The 17,431-nt window shown below is 40.6% G+C and overlaps 1 protein-coding gene across 8 annotated transcripts in view; it reads left to right on the plus strand.

Annotated features, from left to right (window-relative positions):
- Positions 1 to 17,431, plus strand: part of OSBPL1A (oxysterol binding protein like 1A) — a 216,257-nt gene that overhangs the window by 81,475 nt on the left and 117,351 nt on the right. For 5 of the 8 annotated variants that reach the window (XM_024757869.1, XM_024757867.1, XM_024757870.1 and 2 more), the window contains one exon: positions 9,264 to 9,370. In XM_024757869.1, the coding sequence (XP_024613637.1) occupies positions 9,264 to 9,370 (107 nt within the window). Of the gene's footprint in view, positions 1 to 9,263; positions 9,371 to 16,300; positions 16,564 to 17,431 lie in introns of those variants that run through there. The other 3 variants (XM_024757872.1, XM_024757874.1, XM_024757875.1) reach the window with 3 other exon arrangements.

Consider the following 17,431-nt stretch of genomic DNA (forward strand, 5'->3'; position numbering starts at 1 on the left):
CTCAACTAAAAATTTTTTTTTTTTTTTTTTTTTTTTTTTTCCCCCACTGGGTTACAGTTACCATCCATTAGCATTTTGAAGATGTGATTCCAATTTCTTCTGGCTTCTGATATTCTAATGATGATTATTTGGTGAACAGTCTTTTTTTTTTTCTTTTTATGTTCACTTACGGCTTTTCAAAGATCTCCACTTTGTCTTTGGTGTTTTGCAGTTTTAATCTGTCTTGATATCCGCTGCTTGAGGTGGTTTTTAATTCAAAGACTCATTCATTCTTTCTTCAATCTGGGAAAGTTCTTCGCCGTTCTCTCCTCACACTGCTTCTTCATCCGTTCTGTTCTGCTGAAACTCCTGTGGGTATGTGTGGAACCTTCTTATTTACTCCCCACCTCTTAGTTCCTCATTCTCTTTTTATTTTTCTGTTACATTCTGAGCCATTTCCTCAGATCTGTTTTCTAGTTTCAGTTTCTTTCTCAGTTCGATCTCTTTTGGCTGTTTAATCCTTTGACTTTCTAATCCTAATTGTATTTCATAATTCTAGAAATTCTAGGTGGTAGTTTTAAAGTTTTAGTTTTTTCCATAGAAGCCTGCTCTTTCATGTTACATACATTTCGAACTTTATCTCTCATCATTTTAAGCGTGTAAAGTTAAAGCCCTTTTCAGCATGTTCTTACATCTGAAGTTGTTGTGGCTAACTGTCCCTTGGGATGGATTGTTTCCTTCACGGTGGATTTTAGCTTTTTATTGAGAGCTTGTTTTTTTCTGCCTCCTGGATTATGGAAGTGTCCCTACACAGTAGTTCTGTGTCTGCTTCTGTTGATGTAAGAGTTTTAAAATTGGATTGCATATCTAGATGCAGCATGAGCTAGGGATTTCTGTTTTTCATGATTCCCACCCACAGTACTAGGCAGAAAATGCCCTTCTTCACTGCTTCCCTGAGCCCATTTCTGCTTTCACTGGGGGTCAAGGCCCTGCTCTGCTTGGTGAGGCCAGAGCCACATCTCCCCCTCATGTAGGTGTGAAGGCACAGCTTTCAGCCCCTGCTTTATGTCCTAGCTGACCTCTGACACCCCTGTGCTTGGCCTTCCCTACCATGCCCTCACTGGCATGCACCTCTTCTGTCAGCCTTGACTTTTCTGTGGGTTTCCAGCATATCTGGGATTTTGTTCCTTCAAACTCTGCTATATATTATTTAATTATTATTATTTTATCAGCATCTTTATGGGTTGGGGTTAGAGGGATGTTTCTCCATCAACTTAGTAAGCCAGGTACCACAAGTGTCCCATGCACTTTCTAATGTAAAATATATCAGTAACCCACAAATTGTATTGTCTAGAATAACAGCAGCCACATACAGCCTTTTTTTGTGCATTGTTCTGTATACTTTGCATATATTAACTCTTTTATTCCTTATAACAACCCAGCGTTAGCACATAACAGCTATTATGTCCATTTTATAAATAAGCTAACAGGGACACAGAGAACTTAGGTAACTTGTCTTAGGTCACACAGCTAGTAAAAAAAGCCAGACAGGGTATGCCCCTGGGCACCCTGGCTCTAGAGACTGCTCTTAGAAAATAATGAGTCTGGACTAAATGGAGAAATCTATATTTACTCCTAAACTTTTGATCTATGAGCTAGAAAAGGTTACAGATTTTCATCCCTAGATCTGCATCTACAGTGAAAGGTAGAATTTGTTGAGGACAGTCACTTGGCTGCTGTAGTTGAGGTGCTATTCAAATCCTTACAGTCTCCCGTTCAGAGGTTCGAGGGGACGGTGGGATTGATGCAGGGCTGAAGTTTCCAGCTCGCAACAAAGAAATCCTCTTTATTTTTCCTGTCAGTTTTTTTCTTCTCTTTTCTTGTCCTGAGGTTCTTTCTGGTATTTTTCATCTGAAAGAACACATGACCGTTTGATACAATTTCCTGAGCCCAAACCTTGGAGTCCTCTTAACCTTGGAGTGCATCCTTCCTGCGCAGCACGTTCTGTGTCTCCTTTGTCTCTCCATTGTCCCCTTCTCTGTCCCCCCATCAGTACACTGACGTAGGCCACAGCTGTCCTACCTGTAGGTTGCAGCCCCTGTTGTCTGGCCATGCTGCCTCCAGGGAGTGTTCCACAGTGTGGTTTGAGAGGGGCCTCTGAAGACAGATCAGGTCTTGTGGCCTCCAGTGCCTTAGGGTAATTGCACTCTACCTTGACCTGTGTCTGCTCGCATCAACAGTCTCACCTCTCACCTCTTCCTTCCTCTTACTCAGTGTTCAGTAGCATTGAACTTTTCTCATGCTTTAGGGTCTTGTTCCCATTGTGTGAAGTATTAGCTTTTCCTCATCTTTTAAGTGTAGCTTCTAGAAACTCTTGGCTTCTCTAAGATGGGCCTAAGTGTTCTTACTATGTGTTTCCAAACCACCCTCCACTTTCCCTGTCATGGCACTAATCCCCTTTACTGTAGCACTTTGTGTTTCCATCTTCCGCTCTGGGCAGACCCAGCCTCCTCAGGTCTTAGAAGGGGCGGGAAGAGCAAGCAGAGCTCAGGCCACCACAGCTGCTCCTGCCCAGGTCTGTCATACAGGGCACGGGCGAGGGAGCTGCTCTCCCGGGTCCAGGCTTCCTTTCAGACAGCCAGGATGAGGAGTCAAGTAGAGATGCAAAGAGGTTATGAAACTAAGTGATTTATTACTCGTATTTATTTTGCCCAGTCTATAGGAGAAAACATCATCAAATTCTCTCACTCTTCACCTTATTTGTTGGGGCACAGACCCTACTAGTGCCTCTCTCTTGACTTTGCTGGAGACAGAGCTCCCTGGGTCACATGTGACTCTACCTGACTCCTTTGTTGACTGGTTTTTCTCACAAGATCACTACCACAAAGAAGGTTAGGAGCTCATTGCCAGGACAGTACAGTGAGGAGTGATGCAAATCCAATGATAGCCTTTATTTTTTCCTAATTAATTAATTAACTAATTAATTTTTGGCTGCGTTGGGTCTTCATTGCTGTGTGCGGGCTTTCTCTAGTTGTGGCGAGCGGGGGCTGCTCTTCATTGCGGTGCACAGGCTTCTCATTACAGTGGCTTCTCTTGTCATGGAGCACGGGCTCTATGCATGCAGGCTCAGTAGTTGTGGCACTCAGGTTCAGTAGCTCTGGCTTGCAGGCTCAGTAGTTGTGGTGCATGGGCTTGGTTGCTCCGCGGCATGTGGGATCTTCCTGGACCAGAGCTCGAACCTGTGTCCCCTGCATTGACAGGCAGATTCTTAACCACTGCGCCACCAGGGAACTCCCCAGTCATAGCCTTTGATGGAGATTTTAATCAATAAAATCTTCCTCCTTGCCTCCCTTCACTTTTTTTCTTATAAATTTATTTTTGGCTGCGTTGGGTCTTTGTTGCTGTGTGTGGGCTTTCTCTAGTTGCAGGGAGTGGGGGCTGCTCTTCATTGCAGTGCGCGCGCTTCTCATTGCAGTGGCTTCTCTTGTTGCGGAGCACGGGCTGTAGGTGTGTGGGCTCAGTAGTTGTGGCTCTTGGGCTCTAGAGCACAGGCTCAGGAGTTGCGGTACACGGGCTTAGTTGTTCCGCGGCATGTGGGATCTTGCCGGACCAGGACTCAAACCCATGTCCCCTGCATTGGCAGGCGGATTCTTAATCACTGCACCACCAGGGAAGCCCTCCCTTCACTCTTATTTGCAAAAGAATGCAAAATACATTTCATAGTTCTGCTGGCTTCTTCCCTGTTTTGACCCCAAAAGGTCTTCCTAACTGGTACACTCTTTTCTAAAATTTTAAATTAATTCAATTTATTTTTTCCAAGAAATATGTTTTTCCCTCTTACTATTCTAAAGATGCCCTCTGATCAGTACTGTTCATTCAATAATAATTGTTTTATTTTCTGTTTTCCTTGCTAGCCTGCAAGTTTTGTAAGGACAAAAACTGTTTCTCAGTTACTTACGCCCTATCTCCAGCACCTGGAGTGTAGTACCTGCCACATGGTAGCCACTCGATAAATGGTAGATGCAAATCCTCTAACCTCTCGAGTTCTCATAATTCTGAGACTCTCTTCCTCTCAGGACCAGTATTTTCAGTACTATCTGAAAATAATAGTTACAGATATTTTGGATATGTTCATTTTATTGGGCATTGTATTTAACAATAAAAAAGCTTATTCTTCAAGATCAGGCTCAAATCCCATTACTTTTATCAAACTTCACTTTATTACTGCATCCCATAATGGTAACTCTTTTCTCTGAATATGTAACATTTTTTATGTATGTACAATTTGTTTGCTATTTATATCTTATAACATCCCTTTTATTATCTTCTTATTCTCATTTACCTCATGCTTTAACTCATTTAACACATGCTGTTCTGAACGATATATTTTATACTTCTGTTGCAACTAATGTTAAATTGTGTAGATGTAGACATACAGATCGAATGGTCAGTGGTACTTGTTTAGTGGGTGATTGATTTCAAGCTAATCATCTTAATTTGAACAAGAAACAGATAAATTTATATTCTTACATCTTATATAACGTTACCAATCTCGATTTTTTTTTTTAAGTTACGGCTTTATGTAGTAGAAGTTTTCTAGAAGAATAGTTAATTTTTATGTGCAGACATCTTTTTCTCCATTTTGAGGAGATAGTACTGATTTTCTTGAGGCATTTAGATAATTCCAATTATGAGATAACTTTAAAAACACCTCTTCTCATGCAGGTTAGATCATGTCTCTCAAGCACGTAGTCAGATGCACTGCACTTTTTTCACCACAAGAGAGAAATTGTCTTATTTTGCTATTTTCTTTATTTCCTATGACCTTAGCTTTGTCACTAGATAGTTTTGGGACTGTTTATTCTCTCTGCTGTTTGTGTTTACTTTAAAAAAAAAAACACACACACACACTTAAGGCAGCACTGTTCCCAGAAGGACTAGGTAGAGGAAATGAAATGCTATTCATCCAGTTTATTTTTTTAAAATATCTTATCCCCAGTGATAGAAATATTTGAGTGAATGTTGAAAAACAAGCAAACTATATTTTCTTATGCCTCAAGTAAAAAGAAAATGTAGTTTTAAATAATTTATCAATCTGCCCTAATTAGCCAACCTGTAGTAATATAAATGAAAATGTTTGTATCTTATATATTTTTAAACTAAAATACAGTAATTCTTTTGATGTAAAATTAAATAATCCAGAACTATTTGGATTTTCTATGTAAGCCATGGGAATAAAATATTTTTATTATTTTCCTTAGTCTTTTAACATTTGAGTCTTTTCTTTGTACAAAGTTCCGTGCATGGTATTTGGGGGCTTAAAGAGGTTTAGAGTTTACTGAGGGTAGCAGAGATTCAGCATACCTACTACCCATGTTCTCTATTACAAGTGGATGTGGCTACTTTTGGAGTCCAGTAGGAGAGGTCACATCCCACAGTGATATTTAAGGACGGCTCAATGGTGAGGATAGCATTTAAACTTGGCCTTGAAAAAAAAAAAGTTTTAGTTAAGTGGGGAAACTTCTGAATATGAATAATTATTATTTCCATTATTCACGGAAGATGGAACATCTTTAACAAAAGTTTAGAAGCAGTAAAATATAATAGGTTAATATTTCTAGGAAAACAAATAGTTCCAGGAAAACCGTCTGGCTGAAGCTGTTTGTGGAACGATTTAAATGTTAGTCTAAGGAGTGTGGACTTTTTCTATATAAGGAGAACAATGGAAGTTTTCTGTGTTAGGGTTTAGTTTGTTAACAACAAGAAACAAGCTCTTCCCCACTAGTTTTAAAACTTACCCAATTAAAGATTGTACAGTGTAATCATGAAAACGACAGATGGTGAGCTTTTTATACGTGTCTCTAAAGTTAAGCTTTTCACATATGATCTCCCAGCATCTTTCCCGAGTTCAGCAATATTTTTAGTACAAAAAATAACTTTTTTTTTTTCAAATTAACAGTGTCCAGTTCTCAGAGTAGGCCAGATATGTTAACATACTGGCCTTCTTGCATTTATTTATTACGGCTCAGTCTCTAAATATTAGTTGGCTAAAACATATTTGCAGTGATTTCCCAGTTGGTAACTTTTCTAGAAGCTTAGCAGTTTTCCTTTTATGTAATCAGTATGCAGACGACATTGTATAAGAGGCATGCCAGTGTGAACCGACTGTCCCTGATATGCAGCACTGCCCAGAGTATTTGCCAGAGTCCACGGTTTTTACACCGTCCCACGGTGCAAGTTAATATTAATTCCGACATCTTGTTTGAAGACTAGCTTGTCAGACAAGTTACATAACTTTTGACTCTGTTTTGGACAGAAGAATTTGACACGCTCTGAATAATAGATTCTTATAAACTTGTCTCAATATATATTTCTTAGAATATCTTTTGAAATCTTGCAGAGTCAATTTTGTTTAAAAATTTGTCAAATTCTCCTTAAAATTTATTTAGAGATTTAATGTTTGTTTTATGCTACTCAACAAGTATCTTAAGTGAGATATCTAAAACATAGACAAAACTGGAGATGGTTAAGCATGTGATGGCATTTAATAAAAAGAAATGTAGCCATGAATGGCTGTGCTACCATCTTCCTATCCTTTGTGCCATGAAAATGGAAAATTTCTAGATTACCCAGATGATTTCTGGAAGGCAGAGGCTATGTCTGTTTTTTCTTGTGCATCTCCTCACATCCCTGGTCCCCAGCTCTGTGTAAGACATCTGTTGAGGTACTATTTAAGTCACATGGCATCTAGCATATGGTACTCTTTTGCTGTTTAGCAACTAAGTACAGAATAAATCTTCACAGTGTGTATCAAAGATTCAAAAAGAAATAGTATGTAAAGTCAAAATTATTTTAGAATATAGTAGTTTTCAATTATTTGGGTATTATTAAGAACAACTAGGAAATTCTATTCCATAAGATGAAAAATATGATAAAATGTCATTTGGTGTTTATATCCAGATATTAATGAAAGACTTAGTACTTCCATTCACTCTGACCTTTTCCTTTTTCTTTTTTTATAAATTTATTTATTTAATTTTGGCTGCGTTCGGTCTTCGTTGCTGCACACGGGCTTTCTCTAGCTGTGGCGAGCGGACGCTACTCTTGGTTGCGGTGCACGGGCTTCTCACTGCAGTGGCTTCTCTTGTTGCGGAGCATGGGGTCTAGGCGCACAGGCTTCAGGAGTTGTGGCACACAGGCTTCAGTAGTTGCAGCACACGGGTTCAGTAGTTGTGGCATGGGCTCAGTAGTTGTGGCTCACGGGTTCTAGAGCTCAGGTTCAGTAGTTGTGGTGCACGGGCTTAGTTGCTCCGAGGCAAGTGGGATCTTCCTGGACCAGGGCTCGAACCCATGTCCCCTGCATTGGCAGGCGGATTCTTAACCACTGTGCCACCAGGGAAGTCCCTGACCTTTTCCTTTTGTTGCCCACTTTTGCCTTATGAGGTTTTTTGGGTTTATTTGTTTTTTTTTGCGGTACGCGGGTCTCTCACTGTTGTGGCCTCTCCCATTGCAGAGCACAGACTCCGGACACGCAGGCCCAGCGGCCATGGCTCACGGGCCCAGCCGCTCTGCGGCATGTGGGATCTTCCCGGACTGGGGCATGAACCTGCGTCCCCTGCATTGGCAGGTGGACTTTCAACCACTGCGCCACCAGGGAAACCCTGACTTATGAGTTTTGAGAAATAATATTTCCAAGAAAAGGACTTGTCTTTGCTAAAATAAATCATGTTCATATAAAAAATTTGGAAAATTTAAAAAAGAACAAAACAGAGCAATACAACTTTATCACTTAGAATAATGGCTAAATAATTTGTCATATGTTCTCTTTTGAAAACTTTTGTTTCTTGATGGAGCCCACTGTTTTATGGCCTACTCGTTGCAATGGCATTTGGATTTACCTGATTCTTTGTTTATTGACCTTGTTTACCATGTTTTAAGAATAGTGTTTTAGGTAAATCAGAATTACTTAAAATACATAGGATGCTACAGATTTAATTGTCTTTCTCTTTTAAGTTATTTTTTCTTAAAGCTTTCTTAATTTTTTTTATTTGATGAAAGGGACAGATGTAAAGGATCTAATGTATAATCAACATAAAATCCCAAGCTATTTCAACTAAGTACATTTCTGTCACATTAGTCTGGACAGGATGTGACATTTCACTTAAGTGACGTGTGTGTATTTTACAGCTTTCTCTTGCCAACATTATGTTAATTTTGTTTTGTTTGTTTGTTTTCCGTAATGGTAGAGTGGATTAAGATTTTCTTTAAGGGTCCAGGGGAGATACTGATATTATCGTTTACTTCCCAATTTAACATATACTGAAAGATGCTGGACCTCGACAGGGACATATTTTTGAGAGTGAAAGACTTATTTATACGAAACATTTATCCAAATAAGAAGTAGAGGAGGGCTTCCCTGGTGGCGCAGTGGTTAAGAATCTGCCTGCCAATGCAGGGGACAAGGGTTCAAGCCCTGGTCCGGGAAGTTCACACATGCTGTGGAGCAACAAAGCCTGTGCACCACAACTCCTGAGCCTGCACTCTAGAGCCCGCGAGCCACAGCTGTGGAAGCCTGCGTGCCTAGAGCCTGTGCTCCGCAACAAGAGAAGCCAACGCAATGAGAAGCCCACGCACCACAATGAAAAGTAGCCCACGCTCACCGCAAATAGAGAAAGCACGCACGTAGCAAGGAAGACCCAATGCAGCCAAAAATAAATAAATAAAATAAATAAATTTTATTTATTTATTAAATAAATCATATTAAAAACCTATTAATGAGATTTTTAAAAAGTAGGGGAAGTTGAGTTAATGCCGCCTTCAGATCTGTTAGCCATCATTGTCAACTACAGGATTATTTTTGTCTCTTTTTAGCACTTTGCCTTTGAATAAAATTACTTATCTAGTAATGAATATCATGAAAGGAAATGTTAATGTTTTATAAGTAATGATATCAGTCCTTCTTGACAGCTGTTTTCCTTAAACATTATATTATTTATTCCTATGAACCTTTTTTTTTTTTTTTTAAAGAAGTTCTGGCTCTTCTCCTTTTAGGATATAGGCTTTTCTAAGTCAAGGCTTTGTTCTTTCGTTTTCTGTACTAATTTATGTGCCCTGCATAAAGTACGTGCTTAATTATGATGCCCAAGGAATATACTATATGCTTTGCTTATTAAGGCAGCTAGAAGGAAACATGAGGTTAGTAGATATAAAAATACGTTTATGGTCTTAGTTTACCTTAAGGTTACTTAAAATCCTACTCATTTTATTTATTTTTTTATTTATAGAAATGCTTCCATCATTCCTTCAGAAAGTTGAAGTTGTCTCTGAAGCTTCTAGAGAAACTTGTGTAGCTTTGAGTGATTGCCTTAATCTCTTCACCAAACAAGAAGGGGTAGGTAGTTTGCAACTGAATTTTTTAAATAATTGTTTGGGTGTCACACTTGATCATCCAGTACATCATTGCTTTCAAACTGTCCAAAGGTAGGAGAAAATAGAGTTAATAAAGGCAACGACAGTTTCATTTTTCACCAAAAGTTAGAACTTATTTATTCTTGATTAAGCAGGATAATTCTGAAATAACTTCTGTTCATATCATTTAATTTGTTTATGTACCCATATTTAACAAGTATGTTTAAAGTTGATCTACTCGGGGTTGTCGTGACATTTTGATAAGACGGACTATGAAAGTATTCTAGGAACAGAAGGTCTCTATATGAAAAATATATACTTTTATTTAGAAAATAGGTTGTTATCATACTTACCTATGTGAACTCAGCTTAATGGATTAAATTTTTTTTTGTGCTCTGTGCTGCTCGCTCTCTCCCATTTAAAAATTTGCCATTTGATCTTCCAAATATAAGTAAAAGTGGTATGTCATCCATTAGTAACTCTTCTTCTAAGGACTGAAAAGTCATTAAGGTGTGGTTTCTTTTTTTATATAAATTTATTTATTTATTTTTGGCTGTGTTGGGTCTTCGTTTCTGTGCGAGAGCTTTCTCTAGTTGCGGCGAGCGAGGGCCACTCTTCATCACGGTGCGTGGGCCTCTCACTATCTGGGCCTCGCTTGTTGCGGAGCACAGGCTCCAGACTCGCAGCCTCAGTAGTTGTGGCGCACGGGCCCAGTGGCTCTGCGGCATGTGGGTTCTTCCCAGACCAGGGCTCGAACCCATGTCCCCTGCATTGGCAGGCAGATTCTCAGCCACTGTGCCACCAGGGAAGCCCCAGGTGTGTTTTGCCTGAACTAAGATTTTTCTTTATGTTTTTTCCTTCATTTTCATGATTTTAATGCAAGCCAAGTAGCAATAGGCTTTGTTTTGCATTTAATTTCTACACATGTTTAATCTTCAACTTTTTAGATTAAGACACCAAATTTCTTTGTTTTTCTTTAGGTTCCACATATATGTAAAATGATACGGTATTTGTTTTTCCTCTGTTTGACTTACTTCACTTAGCACAATACTCTCCAAGGTCACTGACTTTCTTATTCTTGTTACAATTGATTTGTGCCTTTTGGTTAGAGATTAGGTTTTGGTGTTAAAACAAGATAGATGAAAATGGTCTTACATATGTTTCTCTTATATGTAAGGATCTAAAATTTTATTTTCCCATCATTAAAATAAGAAGCCTTGTGAATTCATGTGAAATTTTGAAAATGCTCTGTTTTTTATGTATACCACAAATTCCATAATTATTTTATTTGGAGAATAAGAAAAAATATGTAATAATAATCTGAATTCATTTAAAACAAACTTACAGAAAGTCTTTCAACAGAATTCTATTAAATACCATGGGAAAACATAATTGTTCATTAAACATGTTAACTGGTAGATTCTCCTAATGGTGTTTGAAAATATCCTTTCTCAGCATTTCTGTTTTTGCTGCTTTGCAAATTTCATATTCTAGCTTGTTTAAATGAGGAATGATTTAGTGACCTAAATAAATCCAAATAGGATGACAGAATTGCAGAACATTGCAGAACAGAACAAATTATGATGTTACAGGCTTCAGGTAATATTACCTTGTAAAACTAAATTCACGTCTCCTGTGTGGTATCTGATGAATGTATTGATAACTTTTTTGTTCTCGGGTTGTATAGTTTTAAGGTGAACACTAGATTAGAAGTACTTTAATTTCTGAAGAAGCCAACATATCCTAATCTTTAACAGATTAAAAAAAAATAGCCACCTCTGTGTGTAAATTTACATGTGCAACAATATTAGCCTAAAGTTTAGCCTAATTAACCTCTTTATGCCTTTAAAATTAGTCATCAGGATTAAGTAAGATAATTGTAAGCAAAATGCTTAGCATAGTTTCTGACACATAGTAAGCCCTGAGTGTAAGTCCACGGTTGTTATTGTAGGATGCTGTCTAATTAACACTTGTGACCCCTTTTCTCTGATGGCATCTTGGAGCTTCTGTGTCTTTAACATTGCTTTTATCTTGTTTTGGGAGGAGGTGGTGTTGTCTAAAGAAAATTTATTTGACTGTGGAATGATTGTGTTGTGTTTCCATCCTTATTACTTATTATTTAAGAGATAATGGGCTACTTAAGTTCTCTGAACTTTGATACCTTCATCTTTCATATAAGAGAGACCATGTAGAAAGTCATTAAGAGCCCTGGTCTGAAAGTGTAATGGACCTCTTTTAAATCTCAGTCTTTCCCTAACCAATTGTAGGACCTTGGGCAAGTTTCTGAAGAATAAAGATATGTAAACACCTGATGGTTGGGTGTGGAGATCAGATGTATGTAGATGAATAATAGGTATATAGACCATATTAGCATATCACAAGAGCACAAAGTATTCATTTAGTAAATGGCATTCATTGTTTTTAGAGTATTTTAAGATTTTTCTTTTTTAGTAGTTCTATGAAATATCAACCCTGTGGGGCCCTCAGTAGAAATCCATGGATTTCCCTCTGAGAAATACAATTATAGACGATGAGAAGGCCTAAAAAATATTTGAAAGATAAATGGCATCATTGAAGTTGGTCTTATCGAGTAGTTAAGAGTTACAGCATAGGAATTTAATTGCTTAATTGAGGCCAGAGTGGAGTAATTGTGCACTGTGATGCCTTATGTATCAGGCATCATAAATTTTATTTTCGTTATCCAAAAACTTTATTAGAAGAGCAATGATAAGCTTGAACTCACAGAGACCTGAGTCCGTTTCCTGGTTCTGCTATGTAATCTCTGTCTTCACCTCAGTAAAACACAATCTCCTTTTCAAAGTGGTGACCAACCAAAAAAGAGTGTTTTAAGAAGTAAGTGAGATCCGATTGGCAAAACTCTGCATAGCACCTGGCACAGAATGGGGACCCGATAGATGTAAGTGACCCCAGCCCCAGCGGCAGAAAATATGTTTTTATTCTAATCTTTTTTGAGGACAGTTACTCTGAATCTTACACATTTACTTCTTAAACTGAAGATTTCATACTTTATCTCTTCTGGGTGCGCCAGGATTGTCCTTTTGTATGTTTGTAATTACTCTTTGCCTTAATACAGAGATACCGTCAGGGGATAATGTTTACAGGACTCTTTTTTGATTAAATGGCCCAATCCTAATAATGCTTTTCGAATTCCTTTTTACTCCTTATGGTTCTAAAATTTTCTTCTCTCCTGTTCTTTAGACCAACTGGGTGCTTGTCTCTAGCAGCGGCATACTGATCCCTTCTGATTTACTCATACTAATCTCCCGTTTGTTCAAAAGAAAACCAGTAACCAAACTTGGTAAAATTATGTCCACAGTAAGAGTAAGCTGGCTTAGTGTGAGAAACTTGGCTTGACAGTGAGCACAGGCTTTAGGGTCTGAGGCCTTCTGGTATGTGGGTGTTCTTTGCTTATTTGGAGATTCTCTGATACAGCCTAGATATTCCAAGTATCCACATGACCTCTACATAAATGAGGCATTATGAAGGTGTATTTTACTTGAAATAACACTACTTATGTTGTCGGAAAAAAACCGGCAATATGTAAGATAAGCTGTAAAGTTTGTGATTGATCTACTAAAGGCAACCTTACTGTATTTTTTTAAATTAATTAATTAATTAAATTTTGGCTGTGTTGGGTCTTCATTTCTGTGTGAGGACTTTCTCTAGTTGTGGCAAGCGGGAGCCACTCTTCATCGCGGTGCGCAGGCCTCTCACTACCGCAGCCTCTCTTGTTGAGGAGCACAGGCTCCAGGTGCCCAGGCTCAGTAGTTGTGGCTCACGGGCCTAGTTGCTCCGCGGCGTGTGAGATCTTCCCAGACCAGGGCTCAAACCCATGTCCCCTGCATTAGCAGGGAGATTCTCAACCACTGCACCACCGGGGAAGCCCCTTTACTGTATGTTTTATGATATACTTGGGAAACATACTATAATAGAATGTGAAGGCTGTGGTTTTTTAACCTTGTTTTGAGAGTTCCATTCAAAAGGCTAGAAACTGGTTTCATGAATCATTCTTTCTACGGTTCTCACCAGAGGTTGGTATCAGGAGTGGTTAAAATGTCATTCAGAAGTCATCATTGGTGTTCTCTGGGTCTGTGTATTATTGAGCTCCCCTCGATATTATGAGTCTAATCAGTTTTTAGTGTAAACTCACTTATAAAATGTTAAATCTCCTCACTGCTAAAGGGATGTAACCCAAATGTATGGTTGGAAAGATAGTGATGCCAAGCTTGTGGTGTAATGGAACAATTCAGACTCTCAGTTGGAACCAACCAAAGGTACTTGCTACTCTGGACCAGATGCTAAAGTCTTTGGAGAGAATCCGTGCCCTCACATGGACTGATAACTCTATAAAGTCATGATTTCTAATACTCATTTAGCTTCCTGAGCTGTTCAGAGTCCTTTAATCCCTCTCTTTTTCATTTGCAATGTTTATATCTTTCAGGCCTTCACCTTTCTCTCTCTCATCTCTATTCTGAGCAAAATTTATTGTCAAGCGTTAGGCGAACATTGTACATGCTGCCAACTCCCTACTAGTCCCTCATTCCGATTTTTATCTTTTTTTCCTTTTGTTGGAGGCATCTGTCTCCTGTCTTCAAAAACAGCTACTCTCTTCTTCTGAATTCTCCCTTGTAGCTTTTATCTCCCTACATCCCTTTCCAGTTCCATTTTTGAAAATGTGATACCTTCTGTTTCTACTTCTTTATTCCTCAACTAGTCCACTGAGACCATTCTTGCCAATATCTCCTTGTTGCTAATCAGAGAACATCTTTACATTATCTTGCTTGTCTTTTTAAAGGGTCTGGCATTTGACTACTGCTTGCTTTTTGGAATGCTTCTCTGTGATTTCCATGGTGCCTCCCTCTTCTGGCTTCTCTTTCCTGTATAGCAACTCCTCCTCAGTCTTCTTCTAAAGCATCTTTTCTTCTGCCTGTGCTTTGCATGTTAGTATTCCCTAGGTTTCTGTGGGTGGCCTTCTCACTCAGCATTCTCCCTGGAGAATTCCCACTCCTTCAACCCAGAAATCCATGATGATTCAGGTATATCCACTTTGGATCTTCTGAGCTATGAACCAGTTGTATCCAGCTGCCTTTCGGACATTTACATATGGATACATCAGAGGCATTTCTAAACCAAAGTGCCTAGAACCGAGTTACCGATTCAACTCAAAGTTACCTGTTGGATAACTCAAGCCGGAAACATGGGAGCTGCCTCTGGTTCGTTCTTCTTCCTCAGCCCCATTTTTAATCAAGTCCTGTCATTTTTACTTCCTGTATCTCAGTTGTCTGTCTCCTCCAAGCCAGCACACAGATTCCCCATTGCCATTCTGTTAGATAAAGTTCTCAGGATTGCTGTGTTGGATGACTGCTAACCATTTCGCAATCCCAGGTTCCACCCTTCAAAATTGAGTTAACGTCCCTCCTAGTCTAGGAGTTCCTTGCTGTTGCAGTGCTTATGACATTGTATCATTATATATTTACTTGTCTGATTATATATTTACTTAACTGGAGCTCCTCAAGTAAGTATCTTATTTTTGTAGCGTCTGTTTCTAGCATAGTGCTTGGTATTTAGTAGACAGTTAATGAATACTTGAATAAATGAATAATGAATGTACAAAGGAAAGAATACAAGCTTTTGGGTCAGACCAATCAGGACCTAAACTCAGCTATCTTGACCCTGAGCAAATTAATATATGTTTGGGAATTCCATTTCCACATCTGAAAATGAGAACGCAAATGAGTTATTTTATGTGAAGTTCCTCAGTACAGTGCCTGGCACATTTTAGGTGCTTTGTAAATTGCCTTCTGAAACAAAGTAGCCTTTGTTGTTCATTGTTTTGTTTTGCTGCCTGGTACTACTTTTGCAAACTGAATTCTTTCTCTAATTTTTAGGGCCTAGGGAGAAAGATTCTGTAGCAAGGTCTCTTCTTCAGTGACAAATGTGACTTTTCAAAATGTGATAATATTTAGTCACCAACTGAGAATGAAAAAAAAAAACAAAACTGCCTTTTCAAAGACACCTTGAAACCTCACCGACATTAATTCCCATTTTTCCGAGTGTGGCCTTGTCTCATCTTTTACACGTTTTTCATCTGTAGTGCAAATACAGCCACCACTGCTGGAAGGGCGAACTTAAAGTACCCTAGGATCTTGTCAAAGAAATACTCAATTTTGTTCAGTATTACTCTGCTTCCCAAAGTCGAGGACAGATTTGTATACCTTAGAAAGGTTTAAGACTAGTGTTTGTTTTTCCTCACCAGAACCTCATAGTTAACGAGGAATTTCATTAGCCTGAACATCCCACTTTTAAGTATATCATGTATGTGGTGGGTCTTACTGACCTTTACGCCTTCGTCCACCCTTTAGGGGTCGCCAGAATCAGAAACACCTATTTCACGTGAGTAGGTTTCACGTTAGTAGGGTCAATACTGTTGTTTTCCTCATTGCTTAAATGGTAGCCCAGGAAGTGTGTGAAAAATAAATATGTGCAGACTAGCTCAGTCTTTGTTGTGGAATCGGACCGTTAACTCTTAAGTGTAAGCCTGTGTGTCAGTTACCTTCGAATGGAAGACTCCAGAAGAGAGGATCCCTCTGCTTTTCCCGGGGGGCAGGCTGGCCATTTAAAAGTTGCCAGGGCCGCGTCCGCAGGACCGGCGTCAGTACAGCGCCCGCTCCAGGGCCGGGCCGGCGCCTCCACGGCTGCTCGCAGAGCCCGGGGAGCGGTGCCACCTTCCCCGAAATCCCCGCGCGCTGCTCCCGCAGCCCCCTGACAGGTCCCTACCTGCGCCTCGGAGCGAGCGGGCGCCGCAGCCGGGGAGAGGGAGGGGGAAGGGGAGGAGGGACGGACGACGCCAGCCGCCGCGGAGCCGCCCGCCGCAGGCCATTTGCCGGCGGGAGTCCTGGAGGGTGGCGGTGTGGCCGAGGGGCCGTCGCGGACCTCGGGCGGCCCGGGCGCAGTCCTGGGCCGCGCCTCTGCTCGGCCTCGCAGGAGCCGGGGGGCGGGCCACGCGAAGGTGACTTCAGGGAGACCTTGCGGTGCCGCCCTGGGTCGCGCCTCCGGGCTGGGCTGGAGTGGAGGCGGAGGAACAGGCCGAGCGCATTCCTGCTGGAGCCTCGAGGAGCGCCGGGCGGAGCGCGCTGCCGGGGAGCCCCGGCCCAGGTGGGTGGGCGAGTGCCTGCGCCGGGGCAGCTCGGGGACGTCCGGGGACGCCGGGGAGGGAAGGAGGAGGGTGGCCCGACGAGATCCAGGGATGTAAGTGGATCCAAGAAGAGTTGGGCGCGAGTGTGTGGAGCGGAGCGCGTCCGCGGGCGTGTGGGGAGGGGTGCGCGTGGCCGGGGACCTTGCCCGCCCGGCCGGCTGTGTGTTTGCATCGGTTCCTGCGGGAAGAGCCGCTGAGGGGTAAAGCACGTGAACAGATATTATTTTCGGCTAAATACTGGTAGTAGGTCAGGTAGGGCCGGAGTGGGAGGAGTAGGGCACTGAAAGACATTATTGTCCTAAATAACCTTACAAGTTAGTGATTTTTCGCGTGTCCCAGCCCTGGCAGACATTGAGATGAACTTACCATCCGCTGTTCAGAGGCCGCTAAAATTCCCTAAAAAAAACGAGGAGGGGAGATGCTTGAGTGGATTGAGAAGAGAAAGGGAAATTATACTGGGGTCGGGGAGTGGGGAGGTGGCTTTTAACTTTGTTTTGATTAGGGATTTTTGATTACTCATAGGCTTCCTTTGTAGCCCAAATCAGTGGAGAATCATGGTCCCCAGCATTCACAGCATGTGGCTAGTTTCGTGTTTTCTGTTGTGCAGGTTTTTTTCTGGATTTGGAGGGAGGGTGGTACTAAGGAGGGGAAGATGCCAGGGAAGAGCTTTTCCAGCTTTTGAGGGTTATTAAAGCTATTAAAAGTTCCTTAATTTTAATTAGGTTCAAAGAATGAAGGCATTTCATTTAGAAGACAGCATTGCTTAGCAGGAATCTTTTGCAAAAGAGAAAAATGCTTGAAATGCGTGTTGGTGGAGTAATGTGTAGG

The sequence above is a fragment of the Neophocaena asiaeorientalis genome, unplaced genomic scaffold, assembly GCF_003031525.2.
Source record: "Neophocaena asiaeorientalis asiaeorientalis breed wild unplaced genomic scaffold, Neophocaena_asiaeorientalis_V1.1 scaffold142, whole genome shotgun sequence".
Classification (NCBI taxonomy): domain Eukaryota; kingdom Metazoa; phylum Chordata; class Mammalia; order Artiodactyla; family Phocoenidae; genus Neophocaena; species Neophocaena asiaeorientalis.